Source organism: Phocoena sinus, chromosome 12 (assembly GCF_008692025.1).
Source record: "Phocoena sinus isolate mPhoSin1 chromosome 12, mPhoSin1.pri, whole genome shotgun sequence".
NCBI classification, from domain to species: Eukaryota; Metazoa; Chordata; class Mammalia; order Artiodactyla; family Phocoenidae; genus Phocoena; species Phocoena sinus.
In genome coordinates, this window is record NC_045774.1 from 50,497,762 (window position 1) to 50,516,912 (window position 19,151).

General features: G+C 42.9%; 1 protein-coding gene across 9 annotated transcripts in view; it reads right to left on the minus strand.

Moving 5' to 3' along the window:
- The window catches only part of ARMC2 (armadillo repeat containing 2), a 174,428-nt gene that overhangs the window by 14,707 nt on the left and 140,570 nt on the right, over positions 1–19,151 (minus strand). For 6 of the 9 annotated variants that reach the window (XM_032651107.1, XM_032651105.1, XM_032651104.1 and 3 more), the window contains 5 exons: positions 13,342–13,464; positions 12,916–13,029; positions 10,842–10,974; positions 10,332–10,492; positions 3,761–4,028 (listed from right to left, as the gene is read on the minus strand). In XM_032651107.1, coding sequence (XP_032506998.1) covers positions 3,871–4,028; positions 10,332–10,492; positions 10,842–10,974; positions 12,916–13,029; positions 13,342–13,464 — 689 coding nt within the window. In that variant the 3' untranslated portion in view covers positions 3,761–3,870. Of the gene's footprint in view, positions 1–3,402; positions 4,029–10,331; positions 10,493–10,841; positions 10,975–12,915; positions 13,030–13,341; positions 13,465–19,151 lie in introns of those variants that run through there. The other 3 variants (XM_032651106.1, XM_032651108.1, XM_032651109.1) reach the window with 3 other exon arrangements.

Genomic DNA, 19,151 nt, shown 5'->3' on the forward strand with positions numbered 1-19,151 from the left:
TGCAAATGATGTGACCGACAAGAGATTAATTTCCAAAATATACAAACAGCTCATACAGCTTAATATCAAAAAAAGAAACAGTCCAATCAACAAATGGGCAGAAGATCTAAATAGACATTTCTCCAAAGAAGACATATAGATGGCCAATAGGCACATGAAAAGATGCTCAATATCGCTAATTATTAGAGAAATGCAAATCAAAACTACAATGAGGTATCACCTCACTCTGATCAGAATGGCCATCATCAAAAAGTGTACAAATAATAAATGCTGGAGAGGATGTGGAGAAAAGGGAACCCTCCTACACTGTTGGTGGGAATGTAAATTGGTGCAGCCACTATGGAGAACAGTATGGAGGTTCCTTAAAAAAAACTAAAAACAGAGCTACCATATGACCCAGCAATCCCACTCCTGGGCATATATTTGGAGAAAGCTATAATTTGAAAAGATACATGCACCCCAATGTTCATAGCAGCACCATTTATAATATCCAAGATATGGAAGCAACCTAAGTGTCTGCTGACAGATGAATGGAAAGAGAAGATGTGGTAATATATACACAATGGAATACTACCCAGTCATAAAAAAAGAGTGAAATAATGCCATTTACAGCAACATGGATGCACCTAGAGATTATCATACCAAGTGAAGTAGGTCAAAGATAAATATAACGATATCACTTATATGTGGAATCTAAAAAAATGATATGAATGAACTTATTTACAAACAGATACAGACATAGAAAGCAAACTTATGCTTACCAATGGGGAAAGCAGGGTGGGAGAGGAATAAATTAGGAGTTTGGGATTAACATATACACACTACTATATATAAAATAGATAACAAGGACCTAGTGTATAGCACAGGGAACTGTACTCATATCTTGTAATAACCTATAATGGAAATAAATCTAACAAATGTATATGTGTGTGTGTGTGTGTATTTTATATATATATATATATATATATATATATCTGAATCACTTTGCTGTAAATCTGAAACTAACACATTGTAAATCAACTATATTTCAATAAAAATTTTAAAATAAATAATTATTTTTCAAAATAAATAAATAAAAATGGGCAAAGGACTTGAATAGACATTTCTCCAAAGATGATATATGTGGCCAAAAACCATATGAAAAGATACTCAATATCACTAATTATTAGAGAAATGCAAATCAAAACCACAATGAGATACCATTTCACAACCATTAGGATGGCTACTATCAAAAAAAACCCAAAAAACAAAAGCAAAACAAACAACAGAAAATAGCAAGTGTTGGAGAAGATGTAAAGAAATGGGAACCCTTGTGCACTGTTGGTGATGTGAAATGGCACAGCCTCTGTGGAAATCAGTATAGAGATTCCTCAAAAAGTTAAAAATATTACTACTATATGATCCAGTAATTCCGTTTCTGAGTATACACCCAAAGGAATTGAAAGCAGGATCTCAAAGATGTATTTACACACCCATGTTCATAGTAGCATTATTCACAATAGCCCTGAGAGAGAAGCAACCCAAATGTCCTTTGATGAGTGGATGGATAAAAAAGTGTGATATAAACATACAAGGAAATATTATTCAGCCTTAAAAAGGAAGGAAATCCCATCACATGCCACAACATGGATGAACTTTGAGGACATTATGGCTAAGTAAAATAAGCCAATCACAAAAAGACAAATGCTGTATGAAATATCTAAACTAGTCAAATCAAATTCTTGGAAACAAAGTAGAATGGTGTTTTCTAGGGCCTGGGGAGAGGAGGAAATGGAGAGTTGTTTAATGAATTATAGAATTTCAGTTTTGCAAGATGAAAAAGTTCTGGAGAACTGTTGCAGAACAATGTGAATAAAGTTAACACTACTGAACTGTACATTTAAAAATAGTTAAGGGCTTCCCTGGTGGCGCAGCGGTTGGGAGTCCGCCCGCCGATGCGGGGGACGCGGGTTCGTGCCCCGGTCTGGGAAGATCTCACATGCTGCGGAGCGGCTAGGCCCGTGAGCCATGGCCGCCGAGCCTGCGTATCCGGAGCCTGTGCTCCGCAACAGGAGAGGCCACAGCAGTGAGAGGCCCTCGTACAGCAAAAAAAAAAAAAAAAAAAAAAAGTTAAGTTAAGATGGGGACTTTCCTAGCAGTCTAGTGGTTAAGACTGCACACTTCCTCCACAGGGGATGTGGGTTCGACCCCTGGTTGGGGAACTAAGATCCTACATGCCACACAGTGCACCCCCCCCAAAATAAAAAATTTCTTTTTAAATTAAAAAAAAAGTTAAGATGGTAAAATTTATGTGTTTTTCACCATAATTTTTAAGGCAGGTAGATGGTTCCAAATGGTCCAGCTTGCACATGAGTCTGAGTATAACATGGAGAACAGGTACAATGGTATTCCACTATTAGTTATAAATACAGAGAGTGCTGTTTTAGGGGGAAGAGAGTTTTATCTTTTTCACTGAAAGTAGAATATATAGCCTGCTATGGTTAAAATAAAGACTTAGATCTTCAAATGTTTTTGAGAGATTAGCCTGTCAGACTTTTTAAAAACGATTTCAACTATTGGAGTGAATCTACTAGCATATAATTACAGATGAAAGACTTATGGAGAAGGTGAGTGTCTCTAGAGGATTTTGCTGAGCCCCAACCAGGGATGAGCCCCAAACTAGAGGAGCCCTTGGTAAGTCTATTTGTTCCTGGAAATTTAGGTTTTTTCTAATAGATTTTAAGAGCCCATCTAGTCTGGGATGCCTGCCTTCATCCCATTAGTCTTGGTATGGGATGAGCTTTTTGGTTATTAATGGCTCATCTCTTACCCTACAGAGTAGAGTAGTAAATCTACTTTTATTTCCAAATCGCCTTTGGCTAATATGGGATAACAACGGTTATCTCAATTTCTTTGGTTTTTATCATTTATTCAAAGGCCAAACTTATCCTACAAAGAGTAGAGTGGCAAACTAATTAACTACCATCATAATTTATTGAGCACCTACTATACATCAGTCACTATACTGGACAATTTGCCCATTTTGTTTTTTTCCCTAAACTACACGATATTAAAATAGATATTAATGCCATTTTACAGTTGAAGCTAAAAAAAATTAAGTTATTTGCCCAAGGCCCAAGCAGGAGAGAGCTAGGATTCAAACTGAGATCTGCCGTACACTTAAGCCTACACTCTTTCTAGTACATTATATCACCTCCCTAGTCACAGAGAGTTATAAGTAGAAGAATTGTCTGGTCTACTCATTTTATTTCAAATGAAAATAAAAAGGTAAAATACTTCCTTTTCCATCTATTTTACTTATTTAGTAAAGAGTAGATGGCCCCAGGCAATCTTCTCTAAACGTTTCTGCTTACCCCTTCTCTTAATATGACAACCAGAAAAATACGGTACCTAACCAGAAAATTATTATTAGATGCTGTAAGAATTAGTGCAGATGCTTATGTAGTAATGTATTCCTAATAGTGTTGACCACCATTATTTCTATACACAAAACCTAATAGTCTTCATTGCACAGTTGATTTACTGAACTGACAAGCACTTAAATTCTAGAATTGTTAAGTCAGGATTTTAAGACTAGAACTAAATTATTTAATAGAGAATAGAAGAAAAAGTCATTTACTTAGAAATCCCATGCATATATTTTCATCTTACATTTCTCATAGCAGAAAGTACAAAATGTATATTCATTTTTCCATAATACCTAACAAGAAGAAATGCTTATTTCTTTTAAAATACTAAGACTACTCACTAAAATCAGTACCTGAAAAACTTCCAATATTTGTTAATACTGAAAAAAAGTTCACATATGTTGCCACTTCTTAAGAATGAAGGAGACCTGACTTCCTGTTTCTGTTGTTAATCGGCATCATGTTAGCAAGAAGGAACAGGCAGGGGTTCCAGGAAGGTGTGATGACTCTGAATTCGGTTTAGAAGCTGCTGTGCCACCGGTTTGAATTCTGTTTCCCAATGGAGTTTGTGATAGTTTTTTAGGTCTTGGTCAAAACTCCCATTCAGTGCTAGTTCTTCATCTGTATCAGAAAAATTAACATTACAGCAATTATTTAGAAACATAATCCTACTGAATTAAGTTTAATTTTTGAGGGCATGAGTTAAACTCATCCTGGATCATCTCTAATTCCAACAAGGCTTTTTTTTTTATGGGAGGAGTTCTTTAACTCTTTTCTGTTCTTTACAAAAACTTTTAAATAAGTATAGGTTAGTCTCTTAATTTAAAAAAGATAATAATCTTCTCAAAAAAAAAATCCTAGATTGACTTGAGCTCTTACTTCAATCTATCCCTAACGCTTACATGTTAGTCTACATCCAAAAGTCAGATCACAATTTCTCAGAATAAACAAAGTATTAATAGTTTATTTCCTCATCTGCACATGAGAAAAGTTAATTACTTCAGTGGTTAACAGGTATAAAAGAAGTTAGGAAATCTTTGGGGAAAGTAGCACAGGTGAATTTGACACTGTCAACTTGACTAAAAATCAAATTGCTCATTTCAGAGCAGGCCAGACATACTTCTTTGAAAAGACAACTCCTCCCTCTGCCACCTTATGCTCTCACCAATAAAAGTGAAAAGTGGGAGACTGAGAATCCTAAGGAGTATCAGAATCCCAAGTGAGTCCATGGATAATGCAGAAAAGCACTTGTAAAAAAAAAAAATGCAATATTACAACCCTGATTTGCTTTTTTTTTTTTTTTTTTTTTGCGGTACGCGGCCTTCTCACTGTTGTGGCCTCTCCCGTTGCGGAGCACAGGCTGCGGACGCGCAGGCTCAGCGGCCATGGCTCACGGGCCTAGGCACTCCACGGCATGTGGGAATCTTCCCGGGCCGGGGCACGAACCCGTGTCCCCTGCATCGGCAGGCGGACTCTCAACCACTGCGCCACCAGGGAAGCCCTTGATTTGCTTCTTAATCCAAGGGCACTCTGAATTCTGTGAATGTCATAAGTATATCCAACCCACGTAGGAAGACAAATGGCTACTGAGGTTTCTGCACCGACCTGCCACTGCATTTTTCTTTGTTCATATTGGACCCCATGTGAAGGACTTCAGGACAATGCACTGGCCTGCCAGTCAGAAGGTTGCTCTGCTACTTCCTAGGTCTGAGGCCTTCTTAAGTGGTAACCACTAAGTCCTAAAGTGACCACAAATATTGCTACTTGCATAATTCGCAAACTTTTTTCATAAGGCCAATTAAAATCCTACCATAAAATGCTTCATTAGTGTTTACATCAAATTTTCTACCCTGAATATTTTCAGTACACAGAGTGTACTTTGGCACTATTGGTGTTAGTGTCACCATCCAGGATAAGATAAGTCTGGAATCCCAGTCTGTACCTTCCCCTCCTCTCCTCCAGCCAAGTGGACAGCTATGCAGCTCTGAGATAAGTTCCGGGCAGACACACACACTTCAGCGAGGCTCTCCATGGAGACCCCTGTAAGCAAACCTGGCTCTCCCTACCCATTTGATAATCAGGGCCTTGAAAGAAAGAGAATACAGATGGTGTTCAATGCCTTCAAAGTCCTTCACGTTGGGCTACTTCCAAACAAAAGGAGTCTGTGAGAGACTGAGTGCTTTTGAATTTCTAGATCTTCTTCCTGCTCACTCTTCTCCAGATTTTCTGAGCACTAAACTTTCATTAAAAATGAATTCTCTTGTTTCATGCCCTTCTTACCCAAGCAGCTTAGGGCTGAGGGCTGCCCAGGCACCCCACAGTCCTTTCCTCTGCCCAGGGCTTTTGGTTGGATTTGATGGTTTTAGCCAAGTCACTATTTTGGTGTTTGGGGGTTTTTTAATCTAACGTCAAGACTATGTTACTTTTCTTGAGGCTTAGCACATAATTAGTTAATCTACACTCAGACCCTATTAATTGTAAATTGGGTTAGGCAAGATAACAAAAGTGGCCAAATACCTATAGGTAAGATAAAAGCAGTCTCAAGTTTCAAAGTAAATACAGCAAATGCCTAAAATGTGTCATATTGCACTAGGTATTAAATTTTGGAACTTGTACTGCAAAGAATAGCAGAGGCTAATCCAAGAAAAATTTAGGTCTATGATTTTCAAACTTTTTTTTTACTGTGACCTAAGAAGTCCATATTACATGATGACTATATACACACACTTAAATATTCATATACAAATAGCAAATGTTTCACAATAGAATACTTACTTTACTTATTTTACTTATTTATATATTACTACATGTACTATATATTTTTTTAAATAAATTTATTTATTTATTTTTGGCTGCGCTGGGTCTTTGTTGCTGTGTGTGGGCTTTTTCTAGTTGCAGTGAGCGGGGGCTACTCATTGCAGTGGCTTCTCTTGTTGTGAAGCACAGGCTCTAGGCGCACGGGCTTCAGCAGTTGTGGCACGTGGGCTCAGTAGTTGTGGCTCACGGGCTCTAGAGGTAGGTCCAGTAGTTGTGGCGCACGGGCTTAGTTGCCCTCCAGCATGTGGGATCTTCCTGGACCAGGGATCGAACCCATATCCCCTACATTGGCAGGAGGATTCTCAACCACTGCACCACCAGGGAAGCCCCATGTACTAAATTCTGATATTCTGTTTCTTTGCTACTTCATTTTTTAAAGATGCTGGTCACAGTGTGAAAAGTGCTGATTTAGATAACCAATTATTCTTAAACTTTCTTTGTGCACAACACACTTCCAAATACTAGAATTTTAGGTGAGATATTAGAAAGGATTAAAGGACTCAAAACAAGTTTGTCAGTGACCATTAGAACACAATCTCTATCTATTACAGTTGAAGGATCCTGCAGCAGCAATAAAAGCTTCCTCTACTCACGGCACCATTTCCTAGCTTGCTGTTCAGCACCAGGTGTCTCTTGAGGGTTCGATTATTGTTGTGACTTATTATAAGGCACAGTCCTTACATGTTCCAGAAGGACCTGATGGCTCTTTGGCATGGGCTTGGTGATGTGCTCCTCTAACTTGAACACTGGGTCCCCCTCTACCCCATCATATAACCTAGGTGCTAAGTTCCACATACCACAGACGAACGTAAAATAACCTAGTGTCGTTTACTTCACAATAACAAACTGCACACACTAATCACCATTTTCTGGCAATCCTGAGAGAAGCTCAGAGTAGCCTAGCGTGCCAGGGCACACCACTTAAGAACTTCAAGATAAACACATTGCTAATGAGTTTATAAGGAGTGGCTGCAGTACATCAGGAAGTTTCAGACAACATTCTTTTTAAGCCACTTTTCTAAAAGACTGTCAACATCCCAACCACATTGAGGACCATTACTTTCTTTTTCCAGTTCCCCATCAAGAAAAAGTTGGTTAACTTATTACATTGCTTTATCAACTGCCCTACCATCATTTCTAAAAACAGTGCTCACACTTCAGTGTGGGACTTTTGTGATCTAACAGCTCATCCTGTTTTCAAAATGGCCTGTTTTTCAGCTATTTTTGTAAAAGAATTGAAATTTAAGTATATTCTCACTCATGTATCAATTTCACCTGGTGCCACCCAACTGGCCAGACACAGCTACAACCCTGTCAGAAGTAAGGGTCTGATGCCCACACTGTGGAGAGAAGAGCCAGCAAGCAGCCGGTCCTCCACAGTGTGATGACCTGGCTCCCTGATGGACTATGTTGATTTTTGTTCCCCATGCCTCTGTCCCCTTCCACGGCAGGGTAGGGTAAGGGTATACTATGTAATGGAACAGCAGAAAAACACAGGGGCTAGATGGTTACTTTCTGATGAAGAGCCCTGGCCTTGCTACAGTATGATCTTACACAAGTCACCTAACCCTCCTAGACCTACCTACCTCATCTGTCACCTAGCTGATGACCTTAGAGAGATCTTACAAGGATAGAATGAACGTGCTTTTAAAAGTATACAGCACTATTAAAGATAACACTATTGTCAGTTAATCCACAAGCATCAAGAACCTGCTTTGCACAAGGCAATATCCTTCCCCTAAAGTGTCTCCACTGGAGTGGGGAAAAAAAAGATAAAAGTTACAAAACAATAATACAGGACAAGTTACACAGCTCATGATTAATTGCTATATAAGTAGTATAGATTTCCTATGACCATGGGCTTGAAAAGCTCATGGGAAGGGCCTGCAAGGACCGGCAGCATTGGGCCAGGTAGGTAAGGGATATGGCATGAGCAAAGGTACAAGGTTAGGGAAGCACGCGAAGCCCAACCCGGCTGTAGGGAAGGTTGGGGGAGGGAAGAGGTAGGAACAGGCCCGTTACAGTCGAGTGTCCGCCCGGTGTGCTGCCCCTTGCCGCGCAGCCGGCCGTGCCCACATCCCTTCAAGGTGCCACACGGCCCCACCATTTTGTTATATATCATTGACTGCCCCAGACTTAGGTGCCAAAGCAAACCACAGACAGCCTGTGGTCGAGGCAGCTGCTGCCTGAGGCACGAAAGCCCGACACCTCAGGAAAGTGACTCATGGAACCAGTCACATCTCCCGAATGGGACACAGAAAGTCATGCCAACAACAGAGGAGACAGAGTCCCACTCACGGAGCGCGGCAAGAAGACTCGAGGCAGCTGAAGCCACAGCCATGCAGGAGCCTAGAGGGAACGAGGGGGAGGAAGGGCTTTTCCTACAAGAGCTGAGACAGAGCACGGCTCCGTCTCAGCAGGGTGGAGCAGATGACGCCCGCTACTGAGGGGGCCACTTGGGGTCTCCGGTTCCACCTAGAACAACTTTCCTGGTCCTGAGTGCCTGTCTAGCAGGCTCTGGGCAATGCGCTTGTTTCCCGGCTTCCTTCTTCCCCGGACATCCTCTCCTTCAACTCCTTCATTAACCAGGGCAGAGGTTCTCAGTGCTGCCTGAAGAGCAGACTCACCTGTGGGACTTTTTAATGATGCAGATAATCAGCCTCCCACCCAGAGCTCCTGAATCAATTCCGGGGGATGGGGCCAGGACAAGTGTTTTTTTGTTGTTGTTTTTGTTTTTTAATTCCACAGCTGATTCCAATGTTCTGCCACAGTTGAGAACTGAATTAAGGCAAGTTGAACAGGCTTCTGCTCCTGGCAACCTGAGAAAGCGTCACGTCCACGGAGCAGATTGTGAACCTCAATGATTTAAAGTCACGCTCATTTTTCCTACTCTTATGCAAAATTTTATTTACGTGGAAAAAAGCAAATTTCACATCAACCTAGCACACCCGATTCTTTCAAATAGCTTCAGGTTCCGAGTTCCTGTTTAATAACGTGTTGTTACGACACAGCGTTTATGAAGCACTTTCACAACCGTGATTTGAGGCCTTGCTGTCTGTCAAGCTCTGTATCAGGTTCTTTGTACAGGTCTGCTCATTTATTATGCTTACAAGTCTGCAAAGCGGACATCAATCATCCCCATCTTAGACATGAGAAAATATAAGCTCAGAGAGGTTAAGCCCAAGGTTAAAAGCTTGATAAAGCGAGGCCTTAACTCAGAATTGTCTGACTACAGCCTTCTGGTCTTCCTGGAGTGTTCTTAGGATGCTTGTTTGATTTTCACGATTCCCTGCAACAGGGCAGGGATATCACGTCCCCATTTTACAGACGAAAAGACAGGCTCTGAGAGCTTCTCCTGTCGAGTCACCCCACCCCCCGAGAGAGGCTGGATTTGAAGCCACAGCCTCTGAGTCAAACCGAGTCTTTCCACACGGCCTTGCTGATCCAGCACAGTGCCTAGGCAATGGTAGGGACACCTCCGTTTTGGAAAAGAGATTATTTAAACACTCAAACTCATTTACTGACCCAAACCACTGCTGTTAGACCTAACCAAGGATGAAAAAATTATCCTAAAAATAGAAATTTTTCAAGGTAAGACACTCTCATCTTTCCTTTGGTTTGCATCAGTGATTTCCCACCGTTCAATGTAGGGCCCCACTGTAATGTCACATAGTTTCACAGACCCTCCCTCACATAATTAACATAGATGCTAATCAACACGTACGGGTTCATGAAATGCGTGACTTAATTCAGAGTAGCTTTCAGCTGTATTTCTCAATTACGACAACGTCTATATACTTTTTAAACAACAGCAATACATTTATGCCTAGATCTTCTATTTATGCGGTTTACAGAAAATGCAAACAAGGGGGGAAAGCCACAGAAGAAATCATGACATCAGGCAATGAGTTAAAAGTCCTTGCATCCCACTGTCAATAACATTCAGCCTCTTCCAGAGAGCTCCAAATTATAATAATCTTTAACATGCTCTTGTTACTTATAGAAACAAAACCACCCATACGCCTACCAATCTTTACCCATACAGGTCACAGAAAAAAGTTTTTTCTCATTTTGATAAAGCTCACAGACTCACAGTCAGGGTCTTACCTAAAAACGATGAGAGCAGGACTAAGAGTGTGTTGGCGGCCTCATCTCCAAAACATGACGAAGCACTGGTGATATTTTCACTGAAGTTCCATAAAGTTTTGCACACCAAGCAGGCCAGCTGCCAATCAGTGGGACCAAAATCCCTTAAACAATCCACTAACCTGAGTTAATAAAAGTCAAATTGAGAAGTTATTAGGACAGGATCTCTTTAAGTTTTATATCGTTAACATGCTTAACTTTCTGTGAGATTTCATATGCATTATATATAATTCAGTCTTATTAAAATTAATTTCGTATCTACAAATTTAAGCAGCTCTAAAGTAGCAATAACCTACTTCTGAATTATTTTAAACATCCAATGGAACCTAGATCCCCTCTCTAGCCCTAGCTTGGCACTTCCAAATGTTGAAATACCTCTGCCTGGGAGAAATGAGGAGAGGGACCCAAGCTCCCCGGAATACTATGTCCTCTGAATCCTGACAGAGTCAGGACCCCATGCCTTGAACTTACTTTTTAATGCCACCTCCTTCTTTTAGGATGACACGCTTGTCTTTATCCACGGTGAGGTTTAGAAGAACGCCACAGGCAGAAAAGCAAATATCCTGGTGCTTAGCATCCAGCAAAGCAATCATGAACTTGTGAACTGGGAGGGCAGAGAACGAATGCAGGCCAGTAAAGCTCAGGGGCCCCAGCTGTATTTCATTTCTCAAATGGCAAAGGGGAAATGGGGAACAGCTTGCAAAACTGGAAACCCTGCTCGGGGACTCGGTCCACTCTTCCTAAGTGGACTTCACCCACTGCTCAGAAGCACCTTCCCCAACATCCACCACTTCAGAACCTGCTCCCCGCCCCCTAGGCCCCCTGTCCCCTGATATTGCTGTATCTGATGCAGGCATCAGCTCCCCCTCCCAGGCAGTGGTAGAGCCCCCGCCCGTGGAGAGGAGGGAACCACGGGCCTTCCAATCACACAGGTGCCATTCATTTCATCTCTAACTTCTGGTTGTTCTCCAGGGCCCTTATGAACCTCCAGCAGCAACTTTCTTTAAATACACAGCCCTGGGAGAGGGGAGGACAGGCTCCAGTGGAGATCTTCCTGGAAGTCTTCCAGGGCCACAGTTTGTAAGACAAGACTTGCGCAGACCGCAGGAAACAAGCCTGTAGTGAGGCCGGACTTCCAGGGTAGGGGATGTCTCATATCAGGACAGGCTCCCAGCCTTCCCTTACTCCTAGAAATGGAACTGTTTGTCCTGTCTTCTCATCCCCCAGCAGGGGCTGGGCGAAGGGTTGGGGGAGAATGAATAAGGTGCGTGCTCTGTTCTACTGCTCACCTGAGAGGTGGCCACCCTGTGCTGACCTTGGCCTACTGATGTGTCACACAGTGAGCTTGGCAAAGGCTGCATCACATGTAAGTGTGTTTTTAAGAGTCTGAAGAATATACACTAGGGCTTCCCTGGTGGCGCAGTGGTTGAGAGTCCGCCTGCTGATGCGGGTTCGTGCCCCGGTCTGGGAAGATCCCACGTGCCGCGGACCGGCTGGGCCCGTGCGCCATGGCCGCTTAGCCTGCGCGTCCAGAGCCTGTGCTCCGTAACGGGAGAGGTCACAACAGTGAGAGGCCCGCGTACCGCAAAAAAAAAAAAAAAAAAAAAAAGAATATACACTAAAATGTTAACAGTTATCTCTGGGGTAGTGTTTTTTTTAATCTGTATTATCCAAAGTTTCTATCACGAACATAAATAATTAGGTATCTGTTACCGTTTTTACATGAAATATTTAAGACATACAAACAGTATGTTTAGTATACACTCTTGTGTACCTGCTACCCAGTTTAAGAAATAAAACATTACAGATTCAATTTTATATTTGGGGGCAACCATTCAAATGTAACTTTGTCTTAAATGTGGAGTTTATCATTTCCAACTACATTTATACCCTATTCCATTACCATGTGAGTATTACATAAATAATATCCAAGGTTGTTTTGCAGGTTTTAAAACTATATTAATGGCATTATTTCATATATGTCCTCCGATTACTAGCCTTTTTGCTCCTATATTACACGTTTGAGGTTGACGCATGGTGATATATGAACTTCTAGCTCATTTATTTTCATTGCTGTAGAAGCTTGGTTGCGTGAATATACCGTAATGTATTTATCCTCTTACCTGTTGATGACATTTAGGTTATTTCCAGTTTTCACTATTACAAGCAGTACTATAATAGACATTCCAGTACGTGATGGAGAATGTCTTTTGAGTCCATTCCCATGGACAGAAATGATGTGTACAGATTACTTGTTTCTCTTAAACACACGCACACGCACACACACACACACACACAGGCACACATGCGCCATCTCAAAACTCAGAAGACCCCTTGTGAAGGAGAGGGAAACGCTAAGAACACAGCCTAGGTCCGTCTTGGCATCCTGAGCTGAGAGCCTTACGGATGGACGGGACAGAATGTGAGGCACCACTTGTCCCAAAGCAGAAACAAGTATCACATTGTCATGACCCAAGCTGCAAAACCGCTCAGCTGTTTATTGGCAAGACATGCCTGTTTATGAATGTGAGTGTCATTAACTCACCATTTTTCTGCACAATGAAATCACAGATGTCATGGTCCTGGGAGAGATTTCCAAAAACGCGCACAGCCTCCAGGATTCCATCCATGTTGTGACTCACAAGGAGCTTTAAGAGCACTGGGTTTTGTGACCAGAGAAATAAAATTAGTGAACTTAAGTTTCAGTTTAAAGTCTATTAGAAACCAATATCATGCTAAATACTGATAATTTTAAAATTAAAAATGATAATAAAATTCCAACCATAGGGGATTTTAGCCAGTACTAAGAAACTAATGTGTCCCCGTATTCAACTTTCTTAGAATTAAATCAGGCTCTTAGATAGTAGCACCAGAAATCAGAAAATATAAATGCCTCCAGTTCTGTGTTTAGTTAGTAAAGTCAAAACCTTAAATCAACATGCATCTACCCAAACCCAACTCTGAACCTTACATTCAGCAATATAGAGCTTTTTGTCTTGAATTATGGAATTCTTCACTTGGTAGTAAGATAAGTTGTTGATCGCTGCCGTACTGTTGATCACCAGCTCCTCACAATCATCAATGGACTTAGATTCTGAAATAAAGTGAGGACAAGGGTGTCAAAGACTCACTGCAGGGCAGAAACCACAACATCCTCACTGCAACCCCAGCAGTGGCAGGGACAAGCCGTTGTCCCAGGCAAGGGCTGTGTGAGGGCAGTGTTTGCCCTCGCTGTTTGCTGCTTTATTTCCCATGACTCTTCCTGCAGGGAAATGCGCCAAAGGCAGGGGACCACTCTGGGCCAGGGTTTGGAACACTCTAAGCTCAGTCCCTCCAGCCAAGGGTCTGGAAAAGTCAGGCTGATCTAGTTCCTGTGTACAAAGGTGCCAACACCACTGAGCAGAGCTTGTTTGCCCTGACCCAGAGGTCCCCCGGGCCCCCCACCCTGGAAGTCTGTTCCCCAGACCTGCCCCCTCCCAAAAGAATGGCCCTCGGGTCATAATCCATCTATAACTCCTATAAACAGCTGCCTTCGAAACACGCAGTCTGATCGCCTCTCAGCTCCTCTGCTACCACCTAGTCCATCTTTCACCTCCCCACTGGCTTCTCTTCTTCTGCCTTTGCCTCTCTGAGCCTGTCCTCAACATGGTGGTCCTTTAAAATTCACTCAGATAACACCACTCCTCTCATCCGGCCCACAGGCCTGACCCAGCTGCCCCAGTCCTTACCTCCCTGGCCTCATTTGCTGCTCCAGCCCCCAGCTCCCCCCATCCCCACGCCAACCTCACCAGTCTTCTTGCTCTTTTTGAGCACGTCAGCCTGATCCTGCCCAAGAACCTCTGCACTGATAGTCCCCCGGTCTGGCACAGTCCTTCCTCCAGTTATCCAGGCTCACTCCTCATGTCCTTTGGGCTGCTGCTTAGCTGTCACCTTATTGGACATACTTTCCTCAGCCACCCTATATAAAATAGCACTGTTACTTTCCCCTCCCCCTCTTCTCTGTAACACATGTGACCACCTGACTTGTTATGTGTTTAATGTCTGTCTTCCAGCTCTAAGGTGTAAGCTCCACAAGACTAGGGACTTCTTTTATTCATCACTGCATTCCCAGCATCTAGAACAGTGTCTGCACAGAGCGGTGCTCAATAGAGAACTAATAAGAACCTACTGTACAGCACAGGGAACTCTACTCAATACTCTGTAATGACCTACATGGGAAAGGAATCTAAAAAAGAGTGGATGTGTGCATATATATAAACACAATATTGTAAATTAACTATACTCCAGTAAAAATTTAAAAAAAGAAAAGAAATCATTCCCTCTGGAATTCCCCCCGGAAATATCGACTAACAAAACAGAAAACTGTAGTATTTCAGTGTCTTGGGGTGGATCAGAATAAAACTTAGATGATAAACTTTTGAAGCAAAATAATAATAATAATAAACTTCATTGTTGTAAAAAAAATAAATAAGTGGTTGCTGAATGCAAGAATGAATGAATGAATGAATGAACCCTTTAGCTTAGCACATAAGACCCTTAGTTATTTTGTCCCTGCCTTCCACTCAGCCTCCAGACTCATCTCCTGGTGACTGAGACCACAGTGCAGAGAAGGGCAGATGCAGGGATGCCAGTCCGGAACCTCCTGTGGTGTTCCAGATGGCAAATAATGCTGAGGCTGGGGTGACGGTGGAGATGGAACAGGGAAGCCAGGCTGGAAAACTATTTAGGGAGGAAAACGGACAGTGTGTGGTGAAGACTAGATTGGGGGATGAGGGAGAGGAATCACTCAGGATGAGCTCTGGGTTTCTGGATTACATAATTGGATGGACGGCAATCCCATACTCTGAATTAATGGGAAGAAGGGCCAGGTGGAGGAAAGGTCATGAGTTAGACATCTTGAGGTACTTCTCAAGTACCCACAGTTGATGAGATCAGGTAAGGCAGTTGGACATACGGGTCTGGGAGTCAGAGGAAAACGCCAGGAGTCTGGTTATACTAAACTAGCTATAGCAGCCTCTGCCTCTCACCTCTGACCCTGCACACGCCCCCTCCACTTCACCCCCCGCCCTGCCCCGTGCCTGGAGTACATTCACTCCCCTCTCCACCCAGGCATCAGTCACCACCTGACTGGGAAGCCCTTCCCCAGCCTGGGAGGGAATAATCTCAGTGCCCACACATGTCTTGGGCCCTGATTTGCCCACTGGGCTTTACTGGTTAAGAAGTGCCTTGTACCTCTTTTTTTAAAAAATTGAAGTATAGTTGATAAACAATATTACCTCAGGTATAGAACACAGTGATTCAATATTTTTACAAATTATACTCCATTTAAAGTTATTATAAAATATTGGCTATATTCCCTGTGCTGTATGATATATCCTCATTGCTTATCTATTTTATACACAGTAGCTTGTACCTCAATCCCCTACCCCATCTTGCCCCTCCCCCTTGCCTCTGCCTACTGGTAACAACTAGTTCTCTATCTCTATGAGTCTATTTCTGTTTTGTTGTCTTCATTTGTTTGTTTTCTTTTTTTGGATTCCACATATAAGTGAAATCATTACAGTATGTCTTTCTCTGTCTGACTTACTTCACTTAGTATAATACCCTCTAGGTCCCTCCGTGTTGCTGCGAATGGCAAAATTTCATTCTTTTTTATGAGTAAGGAAGTGCCTTTTATCTCTTGTATGAAACCAAAGTTCCTCCGGGATAAGAGGGAGGCTGTGAGCTGAGCAGGAGGACTGTGCTAGCTCTTACATTCTCTAATTTAAATCTCCCTCCTTTCGGCCTTCTTTTCATTAAAGAGAATGACCTTTTTACAGTTTACTCTATTCAAAGGGAAATTCAGGCATTTGTTACGCTACAGAAAACACGCACTGGCCCTTCAGCCAGTGGTTCCTCCACCCACAGCAGCCAGCATGGGTCCAGTACCTGGCAGACACTCAATGAATACCTGGAGAAAGAAAGAATAAATGAGGCCCTAATTGCCTGGTTTGTTAGTTTAAATACATGGGAAGGGAATAAAGAACAGAATTATCTTGGACTTCAGTATGGATTCTACAGCAAGGAAATATCCTAGTGGCCTCAGGTTTCTAGGAGATCTGTAAAAAGATCCCAGGTGTTTTTGAGGGAGGCAAGGTAAAAGTAGGGACATAGGACCCCCAAAAGTATCCTCGCTTGCTTCGCTGGGACTCTGGAGCTGGAATCCTGATCTTCTACCTGCTGGCTGTGTGACCTTGTTCAAGTCATTTAACCTCCTTGGGCCTCAGTTTCCTTGTCTGCAAAGTGGGATAATAACTGCACCTACATTACAGATTTGTTACAAAGTTTAAATGCGTTAATACTTGTGAAGGGCTTATAAAAGTGCGTGGCACACTATGGGTGCTAAATAAACATCTGTTAATGAACAGGAGGGCTATCCAGAATGATGGCTCATGGGGAATGGCTTGATTGAATGTCTAAAACTTAGCAAAGAGGAATTCTCATCCCTGGTTCCCTCCATCCCTGGAGTGATGACAAAAGATCTTGGGCAGTGTCTAGGGATCTGTTTTTTTCTCTTGCCTTGGTAGGAGAATTTATTAGTTTGCCCAGAAAAAGGAATGTAGCTCTTATGTGTCACCACCCCCCTGTAGGACCTCACGTTTGGGAGCAGGGATAACGTCTGGCATCTGGGGCAAGAGGAGAGACATTCACAGCTACTAGGCATCTATCATGAACAGCACCAAGCACTTTCCATGCATTTAACCCCACAGAAGTTATTTATTAATAATGCTTTAAATGCACTTACATTTAAACCCGCAATGATTAATACTCTAAAGATACACCTGCCTCAGTCAGCTCAGGCTGCCGTAACAGAATGCCGTAAACTGAGTGGCTCAAACAACAGGAAATTATTTAACAGCTCTGGAGGTGAAAAGTCCAAGATCAGGGAGCCAGTATGGCTGGCTTCTGGTGAGGGCTCTTCATGGCTTGCAGATGGCTGCTTTCTCTCTGTGTACTCATCTAAACCTAATTATTTCCCAAATGCTCCATCTCCAAATACCATCAAACTGGGGGTTAGCGCTTCAACACATGAATTTGAGGGACACAGTTTAGTCCATAGCAGCCTCCTAATATCCCATTTTCTCCTCCCAGATGAGAACATTGAGGCTTAGAGAAAAATACCTTGCCTGATTTCACAGAGCACACATGTGAATCCAGGTCTGCCTGACTCATCCATCCTGCTTTTTCCACAGCATCTTGCTGAGTGCCTATTAGAGCCAGTTGGGGCAATAATTTGCCTCCAAAGAGCATGAGACACCCACCCAGCCCTCTGTAGCTGACTCATGAATATAAGAGAATCTGGAATTTGGAGATTCCACTAAGGCAGCAAATCGCTGCATCTGGGCGCTTGCTGAGAAGGCTGGTCCTTACTAGAAATATTTTTTATTTTAAAACACCCTCTGCAATGAGACTGGCCTCTGGAGGGGAGTCCTGGGGTACAAGCAACTCCTCTGTGAGGGGAGTAGGGCTGGGGAGAGGTGGAGGACAAGGTCCCAAGGGATGCCTTTCCCACGTGCCTGGGGGGAGGGTGCAGTGCAGCAAAGGTGTCAGGCTAGGAGGAGTGAGGACTTGCCCTGTTAGTCCCCAGTGCTCACTTAGTCCTCACTCCTCTTGGTCCCCCAGTGACCAAGACAGAGCACCTACCCTGTAGGTGCAAGACAAGAAAACTTTACCCTCCCAGAGGACTTGGTGATGGAGGAACGGAGGGGACAGGCCCTAGCCTCCTAAGGACTCTAGCCAGGCCCCCCTGGTTAACCCTTTCAGCTCTGGCCAAATCTGCTTCTCAGCCTTTCTTCTGCCTCCAAAGCATCAGTTTCCTAGAAGTCAAACACAAATTATCCATTGTACCTTTAGTTCATAGGAAGAAATGTAATTTCTAAGCTCAGAAAATACATATAAGACCAGGAATTTTCTCACTTCACATGTGAATATTAATAATTGCAGGAAAATGAATCAGGCAGAGCTTTATTTCTTAACTTGACTATCCACAGTGATGTGTCCAGGTGTCTAAGGGCAGGTCCTCAGGCTCTCCCCAGGTAGCTACAGTCAGGTGAAGCGATTTGGCCTGCCAGCAGATGAGAACTCACCGGGTGGGTTTCAGACACCTGCCAGCACCTCACTAGCCAGAGAGGCTAAAGGTGATTCTCTGAGCAGTGGGTTTCAACATTTAAGGGGCAGAAGAATCACCTGGGGGCAGGGGAGTAGTTGAAATGCATATTTCAAGACCCTAAAACCGTCCTTCAGGTAAAGCCTTTTTCTGGGTAAGACCAGAAACTGGAAAGGGTATTTTAATGAGCCCCATAGCTGACTCTGAGGCAGCTGGATCCCTGACTTCTGGGTGGAGAAGAATTGATCCTCCAGATGCAGAAGGATCATCAGAAGACAGGGAGATAGTACGGTCCAGGTGCTGAAAGTTTTGAGGTTGTTAGAGAAACTGAATTTCTGGAACAGCTCGATGCAGGTTTGCACAGACGGTTTAACGTGCCGTCAGCAGCTAGTCCCACACTAAATGTGTAGGTTTTTGAGTTATCATGTGGAAGTGATTAAGTCACAAGGAAAGACCTCAGTCAGAATTTAATAATCCTTCCTTAAGACCAGCAACATGTAGGGACTTCCCTGGTGGTCCAGTAGCTAAGACTCGGAGCTCCCAATCTAGCTCGATCCCTAGTCGAGGAACTAAGATCCCAAGTGCAGCAACAAAGATCCTGCGTGCTTCAACTAAGACCCCGCAGAGCCAAATAA